This window comes from Ahaetulla prasina, chromosome 1 (assembly GCF_028640845.1).
Source record: "Ahaetulla prasina isolate Xishuangbanna chromosome 1, ASM2864084v1, whole genome shotgun sequence".
NCBI lineage: Eukaryota > Metazoa > Chordata > Lepidosauria > Squamata > Colubridae > Ahaetulla > Ahaetulla prasina.
This window is the reverse complement of record NC_080539.1, coordinates 272,353,512-272,373,743: the sequence shown is the minus strand read 5'-3', so window position 1 is coordinate 272,373,743 and position 20,232 is coordinate 272,353,512. Positions and strand designations below refer to the sequence as shown.

Sequence of the window (20,232 nt, the reverse complement as noted above, 5' to 3'; positions counted from 1 at the left end):
GGTATGTAAGTCTAAATGCTATTGCTATAAAATGCTAAGAAAAAAATAGTAACTACCACAGAATCCCCATTTGTGTCTCAAGTTATTGTTGCTTCTTGCATCTTAATAGGTTTTTTTGCTAGTGGCCATTTAGAACCGATTGCTTTAATGTGGAATCATAAGTGTATTAACTAAGATCTTAAGAAAATATGGGCATTTTATCTGAAAGATGACTGACTTTAAAGTAATCCCTGCTACCAAAAAGAAAAAAAAATACAAAAATGTGACTGCCTATCCTCCACATATTGGCAATCTGGGATTTAGTTTTGGTTTTTATCAACTGTTCTTGAGATTACCTCTTCCACAATAAGTGTATCTTGCATCTGTAGTACAGCACATGCTAAAAAAGCTATCAGGGCTAAAATGGTAGTACTTAACTACTGTTATAATTGATTAAAATAGGGCAATCATTTATAAAATGATCTCCCATCTGCACAAGAAATCATTCTCCTGAATATTAATATTTATATCTTTGATATCAGACACATTAAGAAAAATAATGGAAGATAAACAAAAGATAGTAACTGAGTGGAAAAACAAAGGGGGAAACAAAACTTGCTAGGAATAAAAGGTATAACAAAAATATTTATTAGCATATAGCTAATCTCATACAAAGGCTGACTTTCAGAAATCCTCCTTTTCTATCTGCAGTCATTTGCACCTTCTGCATATTTAACGAATTATCAGTAATGACTCAGTTGTTATTTTACCACACACAAGATTTTACTTCCAAATCTACAAGAATACAGGTTTTTAATGACCAATATCACTTATTTTCTGCTCAGGCCATCTTCTCCACATGGTAGGAATATTAAACCAAAATTTTCCTGTACTGGAAATTTTTTCTATGCAAATTCCTGCAAGGAAAGCAGTACAGTAACAATACTACCACTGCATTTCATGCAATTTTTATAAGCGTAATATGGTCAAATTAGTATAGTCCTCATTGTACTACTTAGTATAGAGTATTTTTTAATGTAGGTATAGTAAAAATATCACTTGGGGAAAGTGTTCATAAATTATGACATTCTAAATTAGTTATATGAATTGCCAAGTTTTGTAAAATCTGCATGTAGCACTTTTAGACTATCCAAGTTTAAGTATCAGAATAAAACCTGGAAGCTTCTTTCTGGATTGTATCCTTTCAGATAGCATTTATGTACCCTAACATAAGTACATGTTGTCTGTGAGGAATAAACTTCATTCATTTTAACCTTTATTAAAGAACATCTAGAAAGGAAATTCAATTATGATTTATCAGAGTATATAACCATTTGTAAAATTCAGTTTATATAATAGTTACTGAAATGGCACAGCATTTTAGGAGAGATCAGAAAGTTTACTGCTTACCCAATGAGTGCTTCAAAGGGGTTTAACCATTGCAAAATCATTAGGTATGTAATGTAATGCTAATGTGATAATCATACAGATAGGCCAGCAAAAAATAGGGATTTACTTTTCTTGAAGTAAAACTTCCTGATTTACAATGATTTAAAGGTAAAGGTTCCCCTCGCACATACGTGCTAGTCGTTCCCGACTCTAGGGGGTGGTGGTCATCTCCGTTTCAAAGCCGAAGAACCAGCGCTGTCCGAAGATGTCTCCGTGGTCATGCGGCCAGCATGACTCAACGCCAAAGGCGCACGGAATACTGTTACCTTCCCACCAAAGGTGGTCCCTATTTTTTCTACTTGCATTTTTACGTGCTTTCGAAAGTGCTAGGTTGGCAGAAGCTGGGACAAGTAACAGGAGCTCACCCCATTACACAGCAGCACTAGGGATTCGAACCGCTGAGCTGCCAACCTTTCGATCAACAATCTCAATGTCCTAGCCCCTGAGCCACTGTGTCCCCATTACAATGATTTAGACATGGTGATTTATAAGTTTTACTTAAAAGAGTTCTGGTGCAACTAGTATTGAACAAATGTTCACTTTTAATATAAAATTTATACTAAAAATTCAATCTATTATTTAAATTATTCATAAATTAATGTTTCTAGTGTTCATTCTTAAGATTAGGCTCAATCTTTTTTCTGGAAACCCACGTTGTCCTATTCTGAGATGTGTATTTTAATCTTGCCTGAACTAAGAAAAATCTACAACTGTAGTAAGACATGTTTAATACCTGGGGAAAAAAGAAGGAAATGTCCAATGACATAAACTCAGAAAACAGAACAGCATAAAAGTATTTACACACAGATACAAGAACTTAATTTAAATCTACACAAAACTGAATGGGAAACGCTTCTCTAGCCACTAGCTATAGAATTAGAGAAGTCTTTAATTGAATCTGTATTCAATCAAAAACAGTTCAAGGGCTCTTGTATCAAGTTTGAGACAATTGAGAGGTAGATAGTCCACTAGGAAGTCAATACTCCAAGCAGTCTGCCCCCACTAATACATAGAAAACAAATACTCATCACACAAATTGGTTTTCTGAAGATTGCATTTTTGAATATCATAATATATAAGTTTCATTTCAGTTTTATTTTTATATATATAAATTCAGTTCATTTAACCTGTCTTTAAAGTTTTGGAGGCTTACATTTAAATTAAGGTAGCTTGTTCAATACCAGTTATAACAGCAGATGACCATTAATATAAAAACAGCCAGGAGAAATAAAACATTTTGCTTAAAAGATTTGACACCAATGATCTTATTGCAAGATCAGAAACTCAGCATCTATGATTTTATCTTATGTATTTATTTTGTAGATGGGGCATTAAGCCAGCCCAGTCACATTATTTGATGTTCCCTTCTTCACCAAGTAACTCTTCAATAGTGGTCCCAGCAGGAAGAAGTCTTCTAGAGTATAGCTAAAATGCTATTATATCACCTGACATTGATAAAACTGTTGCTTCAAAGATGGGACTTGGTAACCCTGAGACCATGTCTAGATGACCATATATCTAAGTTTAACTCAAATATTAACGAGACTTTTTCTGAGGTGCAGCCCTTTCATGGCTAGAAGTCTCTGACCACAAATCCCTATTTCAGATCAAGGGGTTGTATTATGACAACACCTTAAATTTCAAATTAAGTTAGGATTCTAACTTTTCCCAAACTGATAATCAAAGGATCTTATCTTCAAATAGGAATCTATGGTTAAAAACAGTTCAAATGCTGCATGAAGAGGCTGCATTATTGACAAGATTTATTTAATTCTTAATTAGACAGCTGCATAAACTGGACCACTGTTCTAAATGGATCAGATAAAAAATCCTGGATTTTAGGCATCCTAAAGTGGTAAGGGACATAGATAAGAGAGGAGATTCTTGAAATGTAATAAATTCTGATCATATTCCCATATATGGGAATAGAATTTTAATCAACTCCAGCCCAAGTTAGCCAAATTATATTTTAATAGATTGCCTATGTAGATGTTTCACCACCCATCAAAATACACTCCTGGAAAAGCAGAACTTCATGTCAGTTTTCACGTTGCTGAGAAAATGAATTTCCACTCAGCATTTAAACATGAAGATTTCTATTTTCAATTTTCCATTTGTACAATGACAGCTTTAAGAAAAAAAACAAAGGACACAGAGTGTTGCCATTTTTTTCTTTTTTAGCAGCAATGAAATACCACTAGCCCCTTCTTTACATATCAAATTCAAGTCACAACCAGTGGTAGCTGCACCACAGTTCACCAGGTACAAAACTGCTAGTTTTAAATTAATAACCTGAAATTTTCCCCAGAACATCCCTTTTTTTTATAAACAAACATTTTGCTAATTTTGTACATAGGCTAGCAGGCTTGTTTCAATATGAAAGTGCTAAATCATTTACAGATTTTATCAGTTATGTAGTGCTACAATAAGTGTCCGATATTCTACATATGAACAATCTTGATAAATGGAAATAATGAAATGTTAAGTAAGGCCATCCAATTGCCTTTATGTACATTAAAAGAATAGATACCCATTGGGGGAGGAAAAAGAAAATTGGGCAAATACTCAGTCCCACAGTTGTAAAAATTAAATTGGCCTTCAAGCTTGTGTACTGTAAATGAGACCTTTCCAACAGTCCTGCAGCCAATGCCTATTTTCTTCATAGAAAGGAAGCTGCCTTCAAGACATCTCCTCTTGATTTCCAATATCCACAGTGTGTCATTTGAAGCTCAAGTTTCAGGTTCTTCCTATCTTCATAAAACCTTCTTTCCAGTATTAGGTTGCATGATCAAGTCCCACTTCTGGGTTGTTTTTTCTTTTTAAAATATTCAATCTACCAATTCATTTAGCGTGAGCTGTAGATAACATGAACCAGTTCTGGAACCACTATATTGGGAGGAACACAAGCTCTTCACTACAATCACACAGTAGGAGGAAAAGTAGTGATAATTCAATTCATTCCTGGGGCTGGACCACCAAAATTAAATGAACTTGGCACAACTGGAGCACTGAATTTATATCCACCATGTTTTTCAATCATTTTGGATTCTAGAAGAGAAAAGATAAAATTCTTTAGTGTCACAAATTTTTTCTGTAAGATAAGTTATTCACAATCAACAAAAGTTCTAATGTTAAAAATACCTCAAGAGATCCTCAAAAATCAGTTCTTTATAACTGCATATTAAAAAGAGAAGTGTTCTATAAAATAACAAGCAGAAGAATAAGTAATATATTATATATACTTTTCCAGCCTTAAAGAGAAACAAATAAAAATTTAAAATTATCATACTCATCGTATTGAATCTGGCTGGTTCAAAAAAGTGCCCTGATTTAAAAGAAAATGCAAAATCAAAATCAGTCACACAAGTGTGATGAACAATATAGAAATTTGATTAAAACATAAAGATTTCTCCCAAAAAAGTATTGATAAAGAAATAGATTTTAAGTTATTTATGTCCACAATATTTTTAAGAGAAATGTCTTCAGACATCCTCTATAAATAATTGGGAATGAAGATATACATTTTAATCCCATCAGTTTATTTTGTTGCAAACCACATAGTATTATTCAAAATATAATTATTTACACAATTTGAGCTGTAGATGTGGCTGACACTCTGACAGAGGGAGCTGGGATGACAAATGAGTGCTGATTCTTTCTGACGGAGAATTCCACAGTGACAGACACCTTGACCTGTCTGATACAGTATTTGATTATATGTTTTCAAATTCAATAGGCTATTGACCTTACAGAGAGCACCCGAGAAATATTTTAGCACAAAGTACACATCTAATTTGAGACAGATTCATTCTTTAGTGCAAGAGACTAGATTTAAATTTGGAAATTAGATTCTTGTGTGGATGGAGTTTGAATTGAACATGAGTGTGCAACATGGATCTACTTTAGCACTAGTCTGCCTTTCACTCAAAAAGCCTCAAGTGTCTCCACTCTTCCAGCAGTGACTATGGCTACCAAGGAGTTTATTTCAAAATGCAGGTGTTAATGGGATATGTCTGATGGGTCCAACAGGAACCTTGGTTTGGGCCTGAAGGACAATTCCCATGACAGAAAGTGATATATGACTGGCAGTGAAAGGAGTCGTACATCTCTGAGGAAGTGGTACACAATAAGAATAACAGATATGGGGAAACTATTCCCCTGTCAAGAAGATAAATCCCAAAGTGCAAAGTATTTGCAGCAATCTCCTGATCCACCTGCCAGAAATCTCATAGTTCAGAAACTATGCAAAATCTGAATGTTTACTGCTTACCCGGCAAGTACTTCAAAGGGGTCCTTGTTGGAAACTGAATGTAATAGCTAAGCAGAGACCCACAAACCCTTGAAGTGCAAAAATGACTTCCTGAAGAATGGTATGAATATCAATATCTACTTTGACAGGTAGCAACTTTCCAGGCTCTCATTCAGAAATCGCGTTCATTATTTTGTAAACTAGAGCTACTTACAATTGCCACCTGGAACTTTCTGCAACCAGTTAGAATTTTTACAAACGAGTTACAACCCATCCCTTTATGCCAGCAGATTCTGGATAGACCGCTTCTAGTTGAATGTCTTAGGTTACATATTATAGAAATAAGACAGCATTAAACAGGTTATGGGATAATTGTCTAGGTTGCAAAAAATCATTCTCTAATGGATGGCTTTCTCAGCCGGAATCCCACAGGTACCAGGCCTCTGATGTCCTGTGATTTTTTGCAATATTCCTTGCAAGATACAGGGTTTTGCTGGGTACACAAAAACAGCAGAATGGCCAAACCCAGATAATAAGGTTCTGTCCAGTACAGATGACTGGCTCCCCATAAGCTGGTTAGTACTATATATTTTGTTTTGGTGGGATAGCAAGTTTATCATGATCTGCGTAATTCAGACTGAACAGGGCTACTGGATGTCTACTGGAATGAATTTTGTATCTTGTAGGTTTCTTGCTGGACCAGAATAAAAATGAGTCCTCCCAGTCTTCTCTAACATAGCATATCATATAGCACTTATCAATTTGCCATTTTAGCAATGGACAGAAGGCAGGCATGTCAAATTCACATGTCCTCAATGTAGCCTTAAGGCTTGGATCTTGCTGTGCCTACGTTCTTGGCAGTCAGCTGATCATGTTGACTGTTACCAAATCACTGCTAATGATGCTAACTACAACTTCCACAGGCTACATAAGGATTATTAAACTTGGAGCTGACCAGGTCTACTTGTGGAGAAGGAAAGGCTGCTAGAGAATTGTCACAATGAGTGGCACCTGTAGTCTAGTACAGTGCTCGCTTTGTAACCATCTTCTCTACCTCTGAAATTGCTTCTAGAAACTCATCTGGCTTCAGTTTGACTTTTTTTTTTTTGTCACAACAGTATACACAAACAAATGTCATAGATAAAACAGAACATATATATATATATAATTAAAATTATGTATCAACTATAGTAATTGGATATAATGAAGGGAACAATAAGACAGGAACGGCAGGCACATCTGTGCTCTTATGCATGCCCCTTATAGTCCTCTCAGGAATGATAGGGTGCATAATCTTCCCTGAAAGAGGCATAGGAGTTTGCTTCCGTATAACAGTAAACCATGGTTCTGTGTGGCACATCAATCCACATCTGCTGTGGACTGCTATTCAATTGCACTAGTGCTCAAGGAATCAAGATCTTTTGCTGCTTCCTATGATCAGTTGATACTGCTGCTTCCTATAGCTTCCTCTTTGTTGCATAGGAATTTGAGGACCAGTGGCTTTCATTCTCTCCAGTGGTTCACTGAAACTTTTTTCTTGGGTATTATCTTCTTGTTGCTGTAGAGCCATGATGGCAAACCTATGGCACGCATGCCCAAAGTGGCATGCGGAGCCATGTTGCCTGGCACATGCAGTGTCATCCGTTCCTCTTCTGTGTTTCTGGTGCGCATGCGCACGCGACGACCAACTGGCCTTTTTTCCTGCAGTAGTGCCGGAAACTAGACAAACTTCTAGCTGGTCTTCCGTTTTCCTGCGTGAGCATGCAGGCCGGCCAGCTGATCGTCACATGAGCATGGGCACCAGAAACCCGGAAGAGTAACTGGCTGAAACCAGAAGTTCAGTAGCTGAAACCAGAAGTTCATTTTCAGGCGCACACATGCGCCTGGGTAGCTTCTCTTCCAGGTTGCAGCCCAGACACACGTATGCTCCCTTTTCGGCACTCAGTGCTGAAAAGGTTCGCCATCACTGCTCTAGAGTTTAAATGTCTTGCTTTGGCACTTGGTGGCTTCTTCTACAGGGATCTGAGGAGCTGATTGCTGACCAAGCTTCTTTTCCTTTATAGGAGGGGAAGAAGTCTAAACCAGTGGTCTCCAATCTTGGCAACTTTAAGCCTGGAGGACTTCAACTCCCAGGATGCCCCAGCCAGCTTTCTGGCTGGGGCTTTCTGGGAGCTGAAGTCCGCCAGGCTTAAAGTTGCTAAGGTTGGAGACCCCTGGTCTAAACCAACCTTCTAGTAGAAGAATATGTTAGCCGATTCTTTTTGGCTCCAACTTTGGTGATCAAAATTTTCCTAATTTAAAGAGGAGGTAAGATGAAGCTCTTTCAGGGTGAAACATATCCCTTAGCAAAATACTAATGACATGAACTTACTATAGCCATGTAAAATTCAATTAAAATGCATACCATGAGCAGCTCTTCGCTGATCGGCTAAAGTTGCTATGTCCTGTAATTGTTTTCTTTGATCTTCATTAAGACCACGTGTCAATGCTTGATACCATACTGGGTTACGATTCTGAAGTGCTGCAAAATATATAGATCTGTAAGCATTGTGGTTTTATTTTTGAAGTTATAATGTATACTGAAGACGACATTTAATTTCATTGTACCATGTGCAATCACAGCAATGACAATGAAGTAAACTAAACTATTTGGAAAGTTCTATGAAAATCAGTCTTAATTTACTATTTTTAGATGCCTGTTGATTACTATTGGTAGATCTTAGTCTGTTCTTTGCTTTCTTGCTATGTTCTAATTTTGCTTTTGCTATTATAATTAAGTATCCTGCTCTGGGATTATTTTTACTGAGAGATTTTATAAATAAAATAAATAATATTAATTATAGTCTTTAACCCTACAGGGAAAGAATGTATGATTAAATGCATCAATCCAATAAAACCTATTTTTATACATGTTTTGAGATATCCTTTTTCAATTTATTATGAAATTTGTTTGATCTGCATATTAATGTGCAACTGAAATTCGACTTTATTACAGAGTATGATCAAAATCTATTCAATTATTATTAGGTGGAATGCATCTACAATTGTTTAGAAATAATACAATGTACCATATTTTTTGACTATAAGACACACCGGACTATAAGATGCACCTACCTTTTTTTGGTGAGGAAAACAAGAAAAAGAAAGGGCTGTTTCTTTTTGCTGCTTGCTGCAAGGAGGTAAACTGCTGGGAGGTAGAGGCCAAAGGATGGGTGCTAGTGGGTGGGAGGGGCTACATTCAGTGTATAAGATGCACCCAAATTTTCACCCCCTTTTAGGTGGGAAAAAGGTGCGTCTTATACTCCGAAAAATACAGTATATCATCACTTGAAATTATTTTCTCTTCTATTCTTTGACATGTCAGAAAAAAAATCAGGCAAAATATTATCACCAGAGAAATATTAGGTAATAGTTAACTGTTATTCAATTTTGCTGAGAACAAAATAGTTTCTATTCTTATATGTATGCATATCTTACTTCTCCCAATTGCTAGTTTTTCTTACCAAAGTTGAAAAATCCAAGGTAGTTCTTTCCTTCCAATGTCATTTATAGACTTTTCTGCCTAGCTATTTCCATAGTAAACACAACCAATAATTTGACACTGTAAGAACAATTTGCTATAGTAATAAAAACATTTGAAAGAAAAGAGAACTCTTCCTGGGGCTGCCGCCAGCTTCTCCGGGATCGGTTACGTTACCGCATTGGACGCCTCGCGGCACCTGTCTCCGCCACTCCAGATTTGGGGATCTGAACCCGACTCCCTTTTGATTGGCCGAGGGCGACGGAGGCCATCGCCCGTCCCTTCAGAACGGTGCTCGCCTATCTCTCAAGATTGACTGACCCATGTTCAACTGCTGTTCACATGGAACCCTTCTCCACTTCGGCCTTCAAAGTTCTCGTTTGAATATTTGCTACTACCACCAAGATCTACACCCACGGCGGCTCCACCCGCGCCCTAGATAACCTAAAGGCCAAGATAGCCTAAATATGATAATTTTTACAATAAAAAGTGAAGTATCTACTAATAATTCTGCTAAACTATCAACTTCCATCAAACCTGACTCATTTCAGATTTGCTGAGTGCTTAGGCTGTAGCTTTTCAAATTCCTTGAATATCTCCTCTGAGTCTTTTCAAATTATATGCATCCCTTGAATTCCCATATTTCTTACAAGCACAACACATTGATAATACATATTTCAGCCGACACAGGAATACAGATTTGCAATGAAAACTACGGAGCTCTTACTCTGAAAAATTGCTTTAAATATTTGATATTCATCAACAGGGTTATCTTCATCATCAATAATAGTTGAATATCCCTCCAGTGCTGTCTCTTCAGCATCATCATCTTCCCAATCCTCATCATCTCCATCTTCTCCAACCTGTTTTGCCAAAATCTCTAAATACTCTTGACCATCTTCATCGATATCATCTTCATCACTTCCAAGTTCTTCTATGACCAAACAACGGGTTTTAAGAGTGCTCAAAAATTTCATTTAGACTCTTCCCCTTTAATTATTCTATTATTTATATTGCATAAAATTCCACGTTTTTGTTTTAAATTACATGGTCTTTAATACGCTAGGTTAAGAATAGAACACAAATTTAATCATATGATACTATATTACCCAGCTACCAAATGATAACTGCAAACTAGATATAACAACAAAAGAACATTAAATGAATGTGGCCAATGATTTAACAGTGTAAGTCTCTTTAGCTTTATTTTCAAAAATAAAAAATATTGGAACAGACTGAAGAGCACAAGAAATATGATTAGGTATATGCAATCAATGCCTATATTCTAGGGACAAATAGTTCCAGAAAATGAAATATATGTTTCCTGGACTGTACTAAATTTCCATTTTGATTTTTCCATCACCCACCACTCCATTCTGCTTTTCTGAAATTAATCTTCCAAATGGAAAGATCTTTCTAATTTGAAAAATTAAATTCCAAAACAAAAACAAAAAACCCATTAAGTCCATGAACAGCCAATTCATTTCTGAGAAGAAAATGAAACACTCCAGAGAAATTCTAGCAATGGTAGCTTTTGCATATTATTAAACATGGCAAAGGACTAATTATTCCGATGTAAGAGATCCAAACAGAACAGAGAATAAAGTACTGTAGGAAAAATGAGATGTACATAAATACTTCAGTCCAATTAAAAGGCAAAGATGGAAAAAAAAAAACAGGAAAAAAACCACAAGACACACCAAAAATTTCCTGAAAAACTTTCTACAGCTACATCAGAAAGGTTGCTGATCATCTCTACAGGAAAGACCATTACGTTACCTGCTTCTTCATCTTCCTCCGCTTCATCGTCGTCATCATCACTGTCATTTTCATGCTCAGCATGGCAAGCATATGCTCTTTTTAACCCATTAAATAAAAGTATGAAAGCTGGCAGGATCTGACCCGAAACCTGATTTAAAACCTGTGGTACATGCTCCAAATCAATCAATGCACACAGGCCTAGCACACACATTTTTCTGTCATGAAGTCTGCAATAAGAAAGAAAATGTCATATTACTTTTGGTTTTAGGAAAGATGCCACGGATTCTACCTAAGATATTCACAAAGGGCATGGCTGAAGAGATCAATGTGCATGCCCAATAGACCTTGTTACGTTTCTTCATATAGGATTTAGCCCACATTCCCTGAAGAAGCTAGATGGAAAAGTGGTACCTGTTGTATCTATATAATCCCTTCTCTCTACATTAGAATTTAATGAATTAAAGCCATAATCCCAGAGCCAACAAGCTTACCCCAAGAAACAGTCTACATCATTAAGCCACTGTGTAATGAAGTGATTTGTAACAGGCTCCACGTTATTGGGGAAGCGAAGATTTTCCAAGGTATTCAGAAGTAGATGAGGATTGTAATAGAGAGCAGCTATGGCAACCTGGAGGCACATTGTCCGTAATTCACTTGTTTTAACTTCTCTAGTTAATCGTTCTAAAGCAGCTTCCACAAACAAGGGTATACACTAAAGAGATGGAGGGAAAAGTGTTACTAAAGTCAGAGGCAAATATTAACACATTGTTGTAGTAATAAACATTTGATTTTCAATATCCGTATCTTGCAATGCATGTATTAAATTCTTAACTTTTAAATTCTCTAGTATAACAGAAGACAGTTCCACAGTTACTCAGATCTGCTCTTTCTCTATCTTCCCTCCCCTCCAAGATTTCTTCTTAGGATAAGCAGAGATAATACAGATAGTCCTAAACTTACAACAGTTTGTTTAATGACTGTTCAAAGTTACAATGGGACTTTAAAAAATGACTTACAACAATTTTTCATACATGCTACATTCCCATTCAGACACTTGGCAACATATTTATGATGATTGCAATGTCCAGGGGTCATGTGATCACCTTCTGACAAGCAAAGTCAATGGGGAAGCCAGATTCACTTAACTGTGTTTCTAACTTAACAACTGTAGTGATTGGGGCTTCCGGTTTGGCTCCGCTTCATTGATGGCGGTCTTTTTTAGACCGCTAACCCCGTAGTCTGTAGAGCTGCCAGGACAGCGCAAATCAGCAGTCCGGCGGGTTGAAAATCTCCCCCTCGGGCAAAGAGGGAGAGATTAGCATTCAGGCTGAAGTTGAGCCACCTGGAGAAGCCCCAGAAAAGTTTCTGGAGGCTTGAGGGGAGTGCTTCTTCTAAAGCCTGAAAGAAGCTCCGGACTCGGAGGGCATCTGCCTTTTGGCAGAAAAAAAATGTAGCGTCCAATCTCCGCGGCAGAAATGGATTTGTGATGGATTATAACGCGGACAGAGCAGAAACTGGAGTTCTAGCATTTGTTTGCAAGAAGCCTGCAAGCCCCTAATAGAGGATACATTTGTTGCGAAGATAGGAGAGAAGAAAGCAAATGGTGATTTGTGTATTGGAAACGAAAGTTAAGGAAATGCTTATTAACAGCCAGTGTGGAACTAGGAGATATACAAGAAGATACTGACTAAATGGAAGAAATGAGAATTTTATGATTTATATTTTTTCTTCTTCTTTGGGATTATAGTGATTTAGAAGAAAAGTTTTTTGAATCTTTCCTTTTTAACCCCTTTTTGTCCCCTGTTACTGGGTAAGTTATATATTTAAAAAAAATGGCTTTTAAGCAAATAGTACCAAAAGCCACTAAAAACTTTGAAATTTCTTCAGTTCAGATACGAAAATTAAAAGAAGACATCAAAGAGGAATTAAGAAATTTTTTACAGGAGTTTCTGGAGACTCGTTTTTCAGAAATAGATCAAAAATTTGATGAGATAGAGAAAGAGATGTTGGATTTTAAGAAAGTGGTGGAAGGGTAGAAGAGGGAAATGAAAATGGTAAATGATGCAATTTCGCAAATATTAAGGTCTTGTATTCAGATGGAGGATAGTTTGGAAGAACTTAATAAAGTTAATTTAGAGTTGCAAAGGAAAATAGAGGAAATTCAAAAGAATCAAAACAATTGGAACTTAGATAATAAGATGGAAGATATACAGGCAAAGGTAGATAGGGCAGATGAAGAAAGAGTAATATTACAATATAGATTAATGGAATATGCTATAAGGGTGAGGGGGTTGAGGGAAAGTAGGAAGGAAAATTTAAAAGAGATTTTTACGCAAGCTTTTGCTCAGATAAAGGGTGTGGAGCCAGAAGACTTTGAGATTAATATTGAAAGAATTTATCGTGTTAATTCTTGGTGGGCAAGACAAAATAGATTACCGAGGGATGTGGTTATTTATTTTACAACTAAAAAGGTTAGGTATGAAATCTTGCAAGCCTTTTATAAAAATAAATTTCAAATATTGGGACAAGATATAAAAATGATGAAGGAAATTCCTCCTAAAATGTTAAGAAAGAGAAGAGAATTTGCTTTTTTAGTGGATGAGTTTAAGAAACATCAGATATATTTTAGATGGGAAGTTCCAATGGGTTTGTCAGTGAATTTTAGAGGTAGAAAGTATTTTCTTAGTACAGTTATGAAAGCAAGACATTTCTATATTAATGTTTTAAAGAGTGGGAATCCTTTGTTGTTAGATGCTAAGTTAACTGGTTTGGAGATGATGGAAAATAGAATAGGAGAGGGGAGGAATGTTTAAAATGTGAATATGATGATTATGGTTAATTTGTAGAATTGATTTGTTTAGGATATAAATTATAGGATTTTTGTTGTTTGTTATTTGTAAGGTATAAACCTAAGGGATGATACTATTTAATTGTGAAGGATGGAAAGTAAAAATTATGAATTTAGATAATGTTGTGGATGTAATGATGTTAATTGTTTACTGTTATATTGTGGATGTAACTTAAATGATTATTCGTTTTAATTTATACGCTTTGGATATAAGTTTATAGACAGCAAAAGTTATGAAGTTAAATTGGAAATATCGTATCTGAGACTTTATTCGTAATGATATTTGACTGATGGAGTAATATTGGAAGATTGGACATTAAATGTTATGACAATTGAAGAAATATATAAGTGATGAAAATTTGAGCTTGAGAAGATGGACTGTAATTTAAGAAATGGACTTATGAAATTTGAAGGAATATACAAGTGGAGAAAATTTGAATTTGAGAAGATGGACTAATTTTAAAAATGGACTGTAAGAAGTAATATGTGAAGGGAAGATTGTATTGGTATTGTTCCTTTTCTTTTTTCTTATTCTTTCTTATCTCTTTATTTTTATTGTGAGGGGATTTAAAGTTTTAGAAAGGGGTGGGAGTTTATGTATATTTTAGCTTGTGATTGTTGGTCATAATACCCGGTATTTGCTCTGGGAAGTCTGGGGGGTGGGGTGGAGGGAAGGGGGGAGGAGGGGGAAATAATACATGGATTGGTTATTAATGTACAGTAATGATTGAAGATATGAAATTAAAATTTGAAATGATATTGGGGCTGCTCGACTGCCATTTCAGAAAGAAAGGGAGAGAGGAGTAGAAGGAGGGAAGAAAGTAGGTAGGAAAGAGTTGAGAAGGAGGAGGGGAATAAGAAGGTTAGAAAGGGTGGAAGAAGGGAGGAGTGGAGAAGGAGGAGAGGAAGTAGTAAAGTGAAGGAGATGAAGGAGGGGAAAGTAGTAGAGGGAGGTTGTGAATTTATTTATTTATTTATTTATTATTTATATAATACATTTCTATACCGCCCTTCTCCGAAGACTCAGGGCGGTTTATAGCCAAGTTAAAAAGACATATACAAAAATTAAAAGACATTATTTCAATTTAAAATTAAAATGACAAGTAATAAAACCACCCATTAAAATTACCCTTAGGCCAACCCTGCTCGATGAAACAAAAAAGTCTTGAGCTCGCGCTTAAAGGCCCGGAGGTCGGGAAGAAGGCATAGCCCCAGAGGCAATTCATTCCATAGGGTAAGTGCCCCCACAGAGAAGGCTCTTCCCCTGGGGGCCGCCAGTCGACGTTTGGCTGACGGTACCCTGAGGAAACCCTCCCTGTGAGAGCGCACAGGTCGATGGGAGGCTATTGGCGGCAATAGGCAGTCCCATAAGTGAAGAAAGGAAGTGGCAGTCGGGCAGGCCCGAATCACCAATAAATAAAAATTAATGATTAATGATGGATATGATGTTGGAAAATGGAAATAATTTTTTTATATAAAAAAAAAACCTGGAGTGATTGATTTAACAACTGTGACAAGAAAGGTGATAAAATGGGGCAAACTCAATTAACAACTATCTTGCTTAGCAACAGAAATTTTGGCCTCATTTTTTATCATATGTGAGGACTACCTGTACATGCCCCAGAGCAAGTAAGGGATGTTGAGGATGATATTAATTTGATTTATATTGCATCTTTTCGTCCAAGTAAGATGATCAAGGTAACCAATATGATTTAAATAGTACAGAAAATATTATCATAAAATAGTAAAAATAACAGGATTAAAGCAGGATTAATAGTAGTCAATGCTAATTTGTTTAAAAGAATTGAACTGTGCACCAATTGGAGACCCAGCACAATTGCTGATAGAATATTTCCCACAGCTGGATATGAAAAAGGGGAAATTTGAGTCTAAGAATGCTATCCAGCAATACCGATCATTTTGTGGAATTACTCATGTTTCTTTTGAGCTGGAAATGAAATGGCCAAAGTCTAAGGAGCTGACAGAGGATGTGGAGTCATTTGAAAGACCTTTGAGCCTAGACATCTGGAAGAAATTAGCAGAATTATTTGTGATATTAGTTCTCTATTTGTTGTCCGTCTTATTTGACTGCCAAAGAGGCAATAAGGAATTTGTTCCTGGCAACAGTCAACAATTCATTTCAGGAAGAGAAAATGCTAGCTATACTGGAGGAGATGTCTTTGTAGGTAAAGAAATGTTAGACAAGATAAGAAGATAATGAGCCTAAAAATTAAAACCAGATTTTTAAATTGAGAGCTTTTGTTAATGATTTTCATTTTCATTTTACAGGAGCCTCTGAGAAGGAATGAATTTGATGAAAAAACTGAAAAGATTTTGATGTGATAGAAGGCTTTAAAATTAATAAATAGAAAACAAAGATGTTGGTTAAAAATATGACTGCACAACATCAAGGTATTTTGATGAAGAAACCCAGTTTTAAAATTGAGAAAAAAGTTAAATGTTTGGGAGTTATATAAGAATAATTATGAATTTGAAAAGGACAACACCGAATTTGATGTATAGTTCTGTACAAATGAAGATATTATTGCTAAGATAAACTTTTACTGAAAATAAAAACGAGATTGTACAGATAATCCTCAACTTAACAACAGTTCATTTAGTGACCGTTTGAAGTTAAAATGGCACTGAAAAAAGTGACTTGACAGTTTTTTATACTTATAACTGTTGCAGCATCACCATGGTCATGTGATCAAAATTCAGACACTTGGCCATTGGTTCATATTTATGAAGGTTGCAGTGTCCTGTATGCGATTGTGTGAACCCCTTTTGCAACCTTCTGACAAGCAAACTTTTTAAAGTTTTTATGAACAGACTGGACAGCCGCTGGTCTAAAATGGTATAGGGTCTCCTGCCTGAGCAGGGACTTGAACTAGAAGACCTCTGAGGTCCCTTCCAGCTCTATTCTGATTGACAAAGTCAATGAGAAACCAGATTCACTTAAGATCTGTGTTAGTGACTTAACAACTGTAGTGATTCATTTAATAACTGTGGCAAGAAAGGGCATAAAATGAAGCAAAATTCACTTAACTGTCTCACTTAGCAACAGAAATTTTGTACCCAATTGCAGTTATAAGTCAAGGACTACCTGTATGAAAGAACAGGCAAAAAAGGGATATAATATACAGTTGAATTAATGGGCAAGTATCTGGAAGAAAGAGTTGAAATTTACTATGAATCATAATTTTAAAGAGAGTATTTATAAAATGAGTAATTGTTGGTACATGACAATTGATAAATTGACAGCTTTGATGAAAGAAAAGATTTAAGACAAATGTTATTTCTACTTGGATACCACTTTTGGACTTTTTGTGAAAAACTGAAAGAAATGAAAAGTTGATTTTGGGATTTGATGATTAGAATTATATGGGACTGTGGAAGTAATGTAGACAAGTGTTAACCTTAGAATAAAAGTTTCATATATTCTTTTAATCTTCTGTCTGTATCAAAGAAAGTCAGAAGACTTTTTAACAATTTCCCCTCTTCTCCCTTTTATTTTTTTTTACTGAGCTTTCTTTTTTTTACGAAGCTTACTTTCCTCTTTATCTTTTAATTTTATAATTGTTTAAAAAATCAATAAAGTTATATGAAAAAAATGTTCCCTTGTAGTTTTTTTTAATTCAAACACCCATTATGCCCATGACAACAAAAGTTTCAGCTTTTGTATTCCTTCTTGATGGAACAAGCTTTTTAATTTTTTCCCTTTTTTATTTACATTGAAAACTTGATTTTTCTTTTCAAATGAGCAGGAATAAAACAGAAAACCCAGAACATTACAATATTGCTATAATTAGAAGACATGTATTTATTATGACAGTGTTTATTTACATTCAGATGGGAAGTAACTGACCATCTCCACAGTATGGCTTCCTTCACAGATTTCTGATGACACATTATTTAACTTACCTGATCAATTCCACGGCCTTTACATTGCAAAATGATAACTTCTAATAGTTTTGCTGCATGACATTCCGCATCTTCTCCTGCTACACCTGTAAGGACCTAGGAAATACATGAACTATGAATTTTGGTATTCAGTATTACCACTTTCTATAAATAAATTCAGCTATATAAAAATGTTGTCAGCTCTAGGTTTCATTAATAAATAAATTACTAAATCTTTTTACATATCTATATGAAAAAAGTACTTTTTCAAAAACAACAACAACAAAAAAAGGAATATTATTTCACATGTTTAAAGTCAAATTCCAGTTAAGACTCCACAAATACAAATCAGTGAAATATTTGAATGTAACTTGCCAGTTTTATACACTTAATGGAGGGTGCCACATGGCCCAGGGAACCACTCCATTTTGCTTCTGTAAAGTGATCTGCGCAATGCTGAGGAAATCTCCGGAAGTCTGCATAGTGTTCTGCATGCAGTGTTGGGGAAGCAGAATTGAGTACTTCGTCCCTGGGCCATGCCACAGCCTCCCGAAAGCAGCAGCCATTTTCAGTGTGTCCATAATCCTCATGGTCATGCCAAAATGGTGAGAGCTTCCAAGAGGTTGGCATGGAGCCCAGGAACAAACCACTTCATTTTGCTTCCATAAAGTGATCTGCACAGTGTTGAGGAAAGCTCCAGAGACCATCAAAAGATAAGTGTGCAATGAGTGATAGAGGGTGGAGATCTAAGCCCTACTTGACCCGATCTGTGGGAGAGGGGAAGGCCTGAGGGGACCTGTGGCGGGGGGAGTGGGGAAACAGGCCCAAGGGCTCTGAGGAACCTAGGTGCGGGAAGTGGAGCTCAAAGTGTCTCAGAAGGTGGGGGAAGCGTTGGGAGGTGTGGAGCAGATGGGTCTGGTATTGCGCTGGGCCTTCCCCCTGAGATACCCCATGCTCCACTTAATGATCCACATGTATGTCTAACAGTTGTATCAGGAAGAACAGGGGTGGAGGTTATTAAGTGAGTCCATTTCACTTGCAACCATAATAGGCAAGCTCCATTACGGTCATAGGTAGAGAACTACCTGTACTACATATAATAAAGGGGATGGGGGAAGGCAGAAGGGAAAACTGAATTACTCTACCATGTTGGAATTAGGCTCCAGACTGAAAATCCTCCTGTACATAAACATAATCTGTGCAAGAAATCTCCAATCAAAACAGAGAGACTGTTCATTTTAATAGCAATGATCATCAAAAGAAAGGAAAGCCAACATGAGAATTCAGACTCATTCTTGTTTAAAGGAAAGGACTTGTCTGCCAGATTTTAAAAAGCCCAACTTTCCAAGAGATTCCTAACATTTAGCTCTGCTTGGGTTATTGGCAGCACACCTGGAATTACCATTCATGTAGCAGTTAACAAAATAGTAACAAATGTGTTTCAAAATTCTACCTCATTTCACACCATTATGTTTGAGAATTTGGAGGCTGGACAATGGTAGACTTGTCTTTCAACATCATTAGACCAGTACTATGATCTCATGTTGCTCTTAGGCTGCAGATCGTATGTGAGCAATATAGTCTATGTGCAGAACGCAAATGGACTTTATCACTAGACATAGATAATATACTATGCACATTTGACTGCAGCCATTTAAATCTACTCTAGAAGACGAATTAAAATCGTAGCACTCATAATATTCACATCTCTTTTTTCCTAGTTTTAAAAAGGCATGCAATATTATTCTGAGGAAGATACAATGGGTTACCTACCTTTTTACACATACTGTAGATCATTTCTAGGTATTTTGTATCAGACAGAAGTGTGTCTGTATCAACAGTCACATAATTATGCAACAGTGGCATCATATCTGTATTTAAAAAGAATAATGCTACAAATGTTATATATGTTCCCACCCATTAATATTCATAAAAATAAAAAATACAGTATGCATTAGCATTTCAGTTTATGTCATATCATTTCCCCTTTGTAACATGAGCTCCACAAGGCACAATGTATTCACCTGTAAAGTAATCAAAACCATCCTGCTGAAATACCTCAAAGACCAGAGGCAGAAGCTGCCACATCTGTGCAGAGACCTGCTGACAGGTCAGACTGTGAGCCAAGGAGAAGATTTCCTCATAGAATTCTGAAACAGATCAAAGTATCATTAAGTGTGACTTTGATCAAATTAATAGTAGATTGTTTAATGTGTTTATTTTATTTAATACACCTAAAAAAATTACCTAAAACATGCTGTTGTAGAACTGTTCCAATTACTTGTAAACAGATACCTTCTAACTGCTGAGTAATCTGAAACAGAATATTTAAATGTAGGACAAGATATGTATAAGATTGTGTACTTTAAAATGAAAAATCAAATTTTGAGATTCAAAAGTATGTGATCCATCCCCCATGATCCACATTCATTCTTTTCCCTTCCTTATATAATACTTATAAATTTTTGCACCTTTTCAGAACATTTTAAATTTGCTTTATCTATCTGTTTTTATTTTTTTTCT

The 20,232-nt window shown here is 36.0% G+C and overlaps 1 protein-coding gene and 1 non-coding gene across 8 annotated transcripts in view; both read right to left on the bottom strand.

The window, feature by feature from the left end:
- Nucleotides 1-606: 606 nt before the first annotated feature.
- The window catches only part of IPO7 (importin 7), a 58,827-nt gene continuing 39,201 nt past the window's right edge, over nucleotides 607-20,232 (bottom strand). The window contains exons 17-27 of one of the 7 annotated variants that reach the window (XM_058159626.1): nucleotides 19,957-20,023; nucleotides 19,734-19,859; nucleotides 19,483-19,580; nucleotides 17,731-17,826; nucleotides 11,450-11,670; nucleotides 10,977-11,185; nucleotides 9,925-10,131; nucleotides 8,082-8,198; nucleotides 4,718-4,753; nucleotides 4,570-4,626; nucleotides 607-4,476 (exon numbers count right to left, since the gene is read on the bottom strand). In XM_058159626.1, the coding sequence (XP_058015609.1) occupies nucleotides 4,610-4,626; nucleotides 4,718-4,753; nucleotides 8,082-8,198; nucleotides 9,925-10,131; nucleotides 10,977-11,185; nucleotides 11,450-11,670; nucleotides 17,731-17,826; nucleotides 19,483-19,580; nucleotides 19,734-19,859; nucleotides 19,957-20,023 (1,194 nt within the window). In that variant the 3' untranslated portion in view covers nucleotides 607-4,476; nucleotides 4,570-4,609. The remainder of the gene's footprint in view (nucleotides 4,477-4,569; nucleotides 4,627-4,717; nucleotides 4,754-8,081; nucleotides 8,199-9,924; nucleotides 10,132-10,976; nucleotides 11,186-11,449; nucleotides 11,671-17,730; nucleotides 17,827-19,482; nucleotides 19,581-19,733; nucleotides 19,860-19,956; nucleotides 20,024-20,232) is intronic. The other 6 variants (XM_058159635.1, XM_058159591.1, XM_058159644.1 and 3 more) reach the window with 6 other exon arrangements.
- LOC131189380 (small nucleolar RNA SNORA23) lies at nucleotides 19,177-19,357 on the bottom strand. Its single transcript, XR_009152994.1, has one exon. It is a non-coding gene; the product is annotated as a small nucleolar RNA SNORA23 (small nucleolar RNA).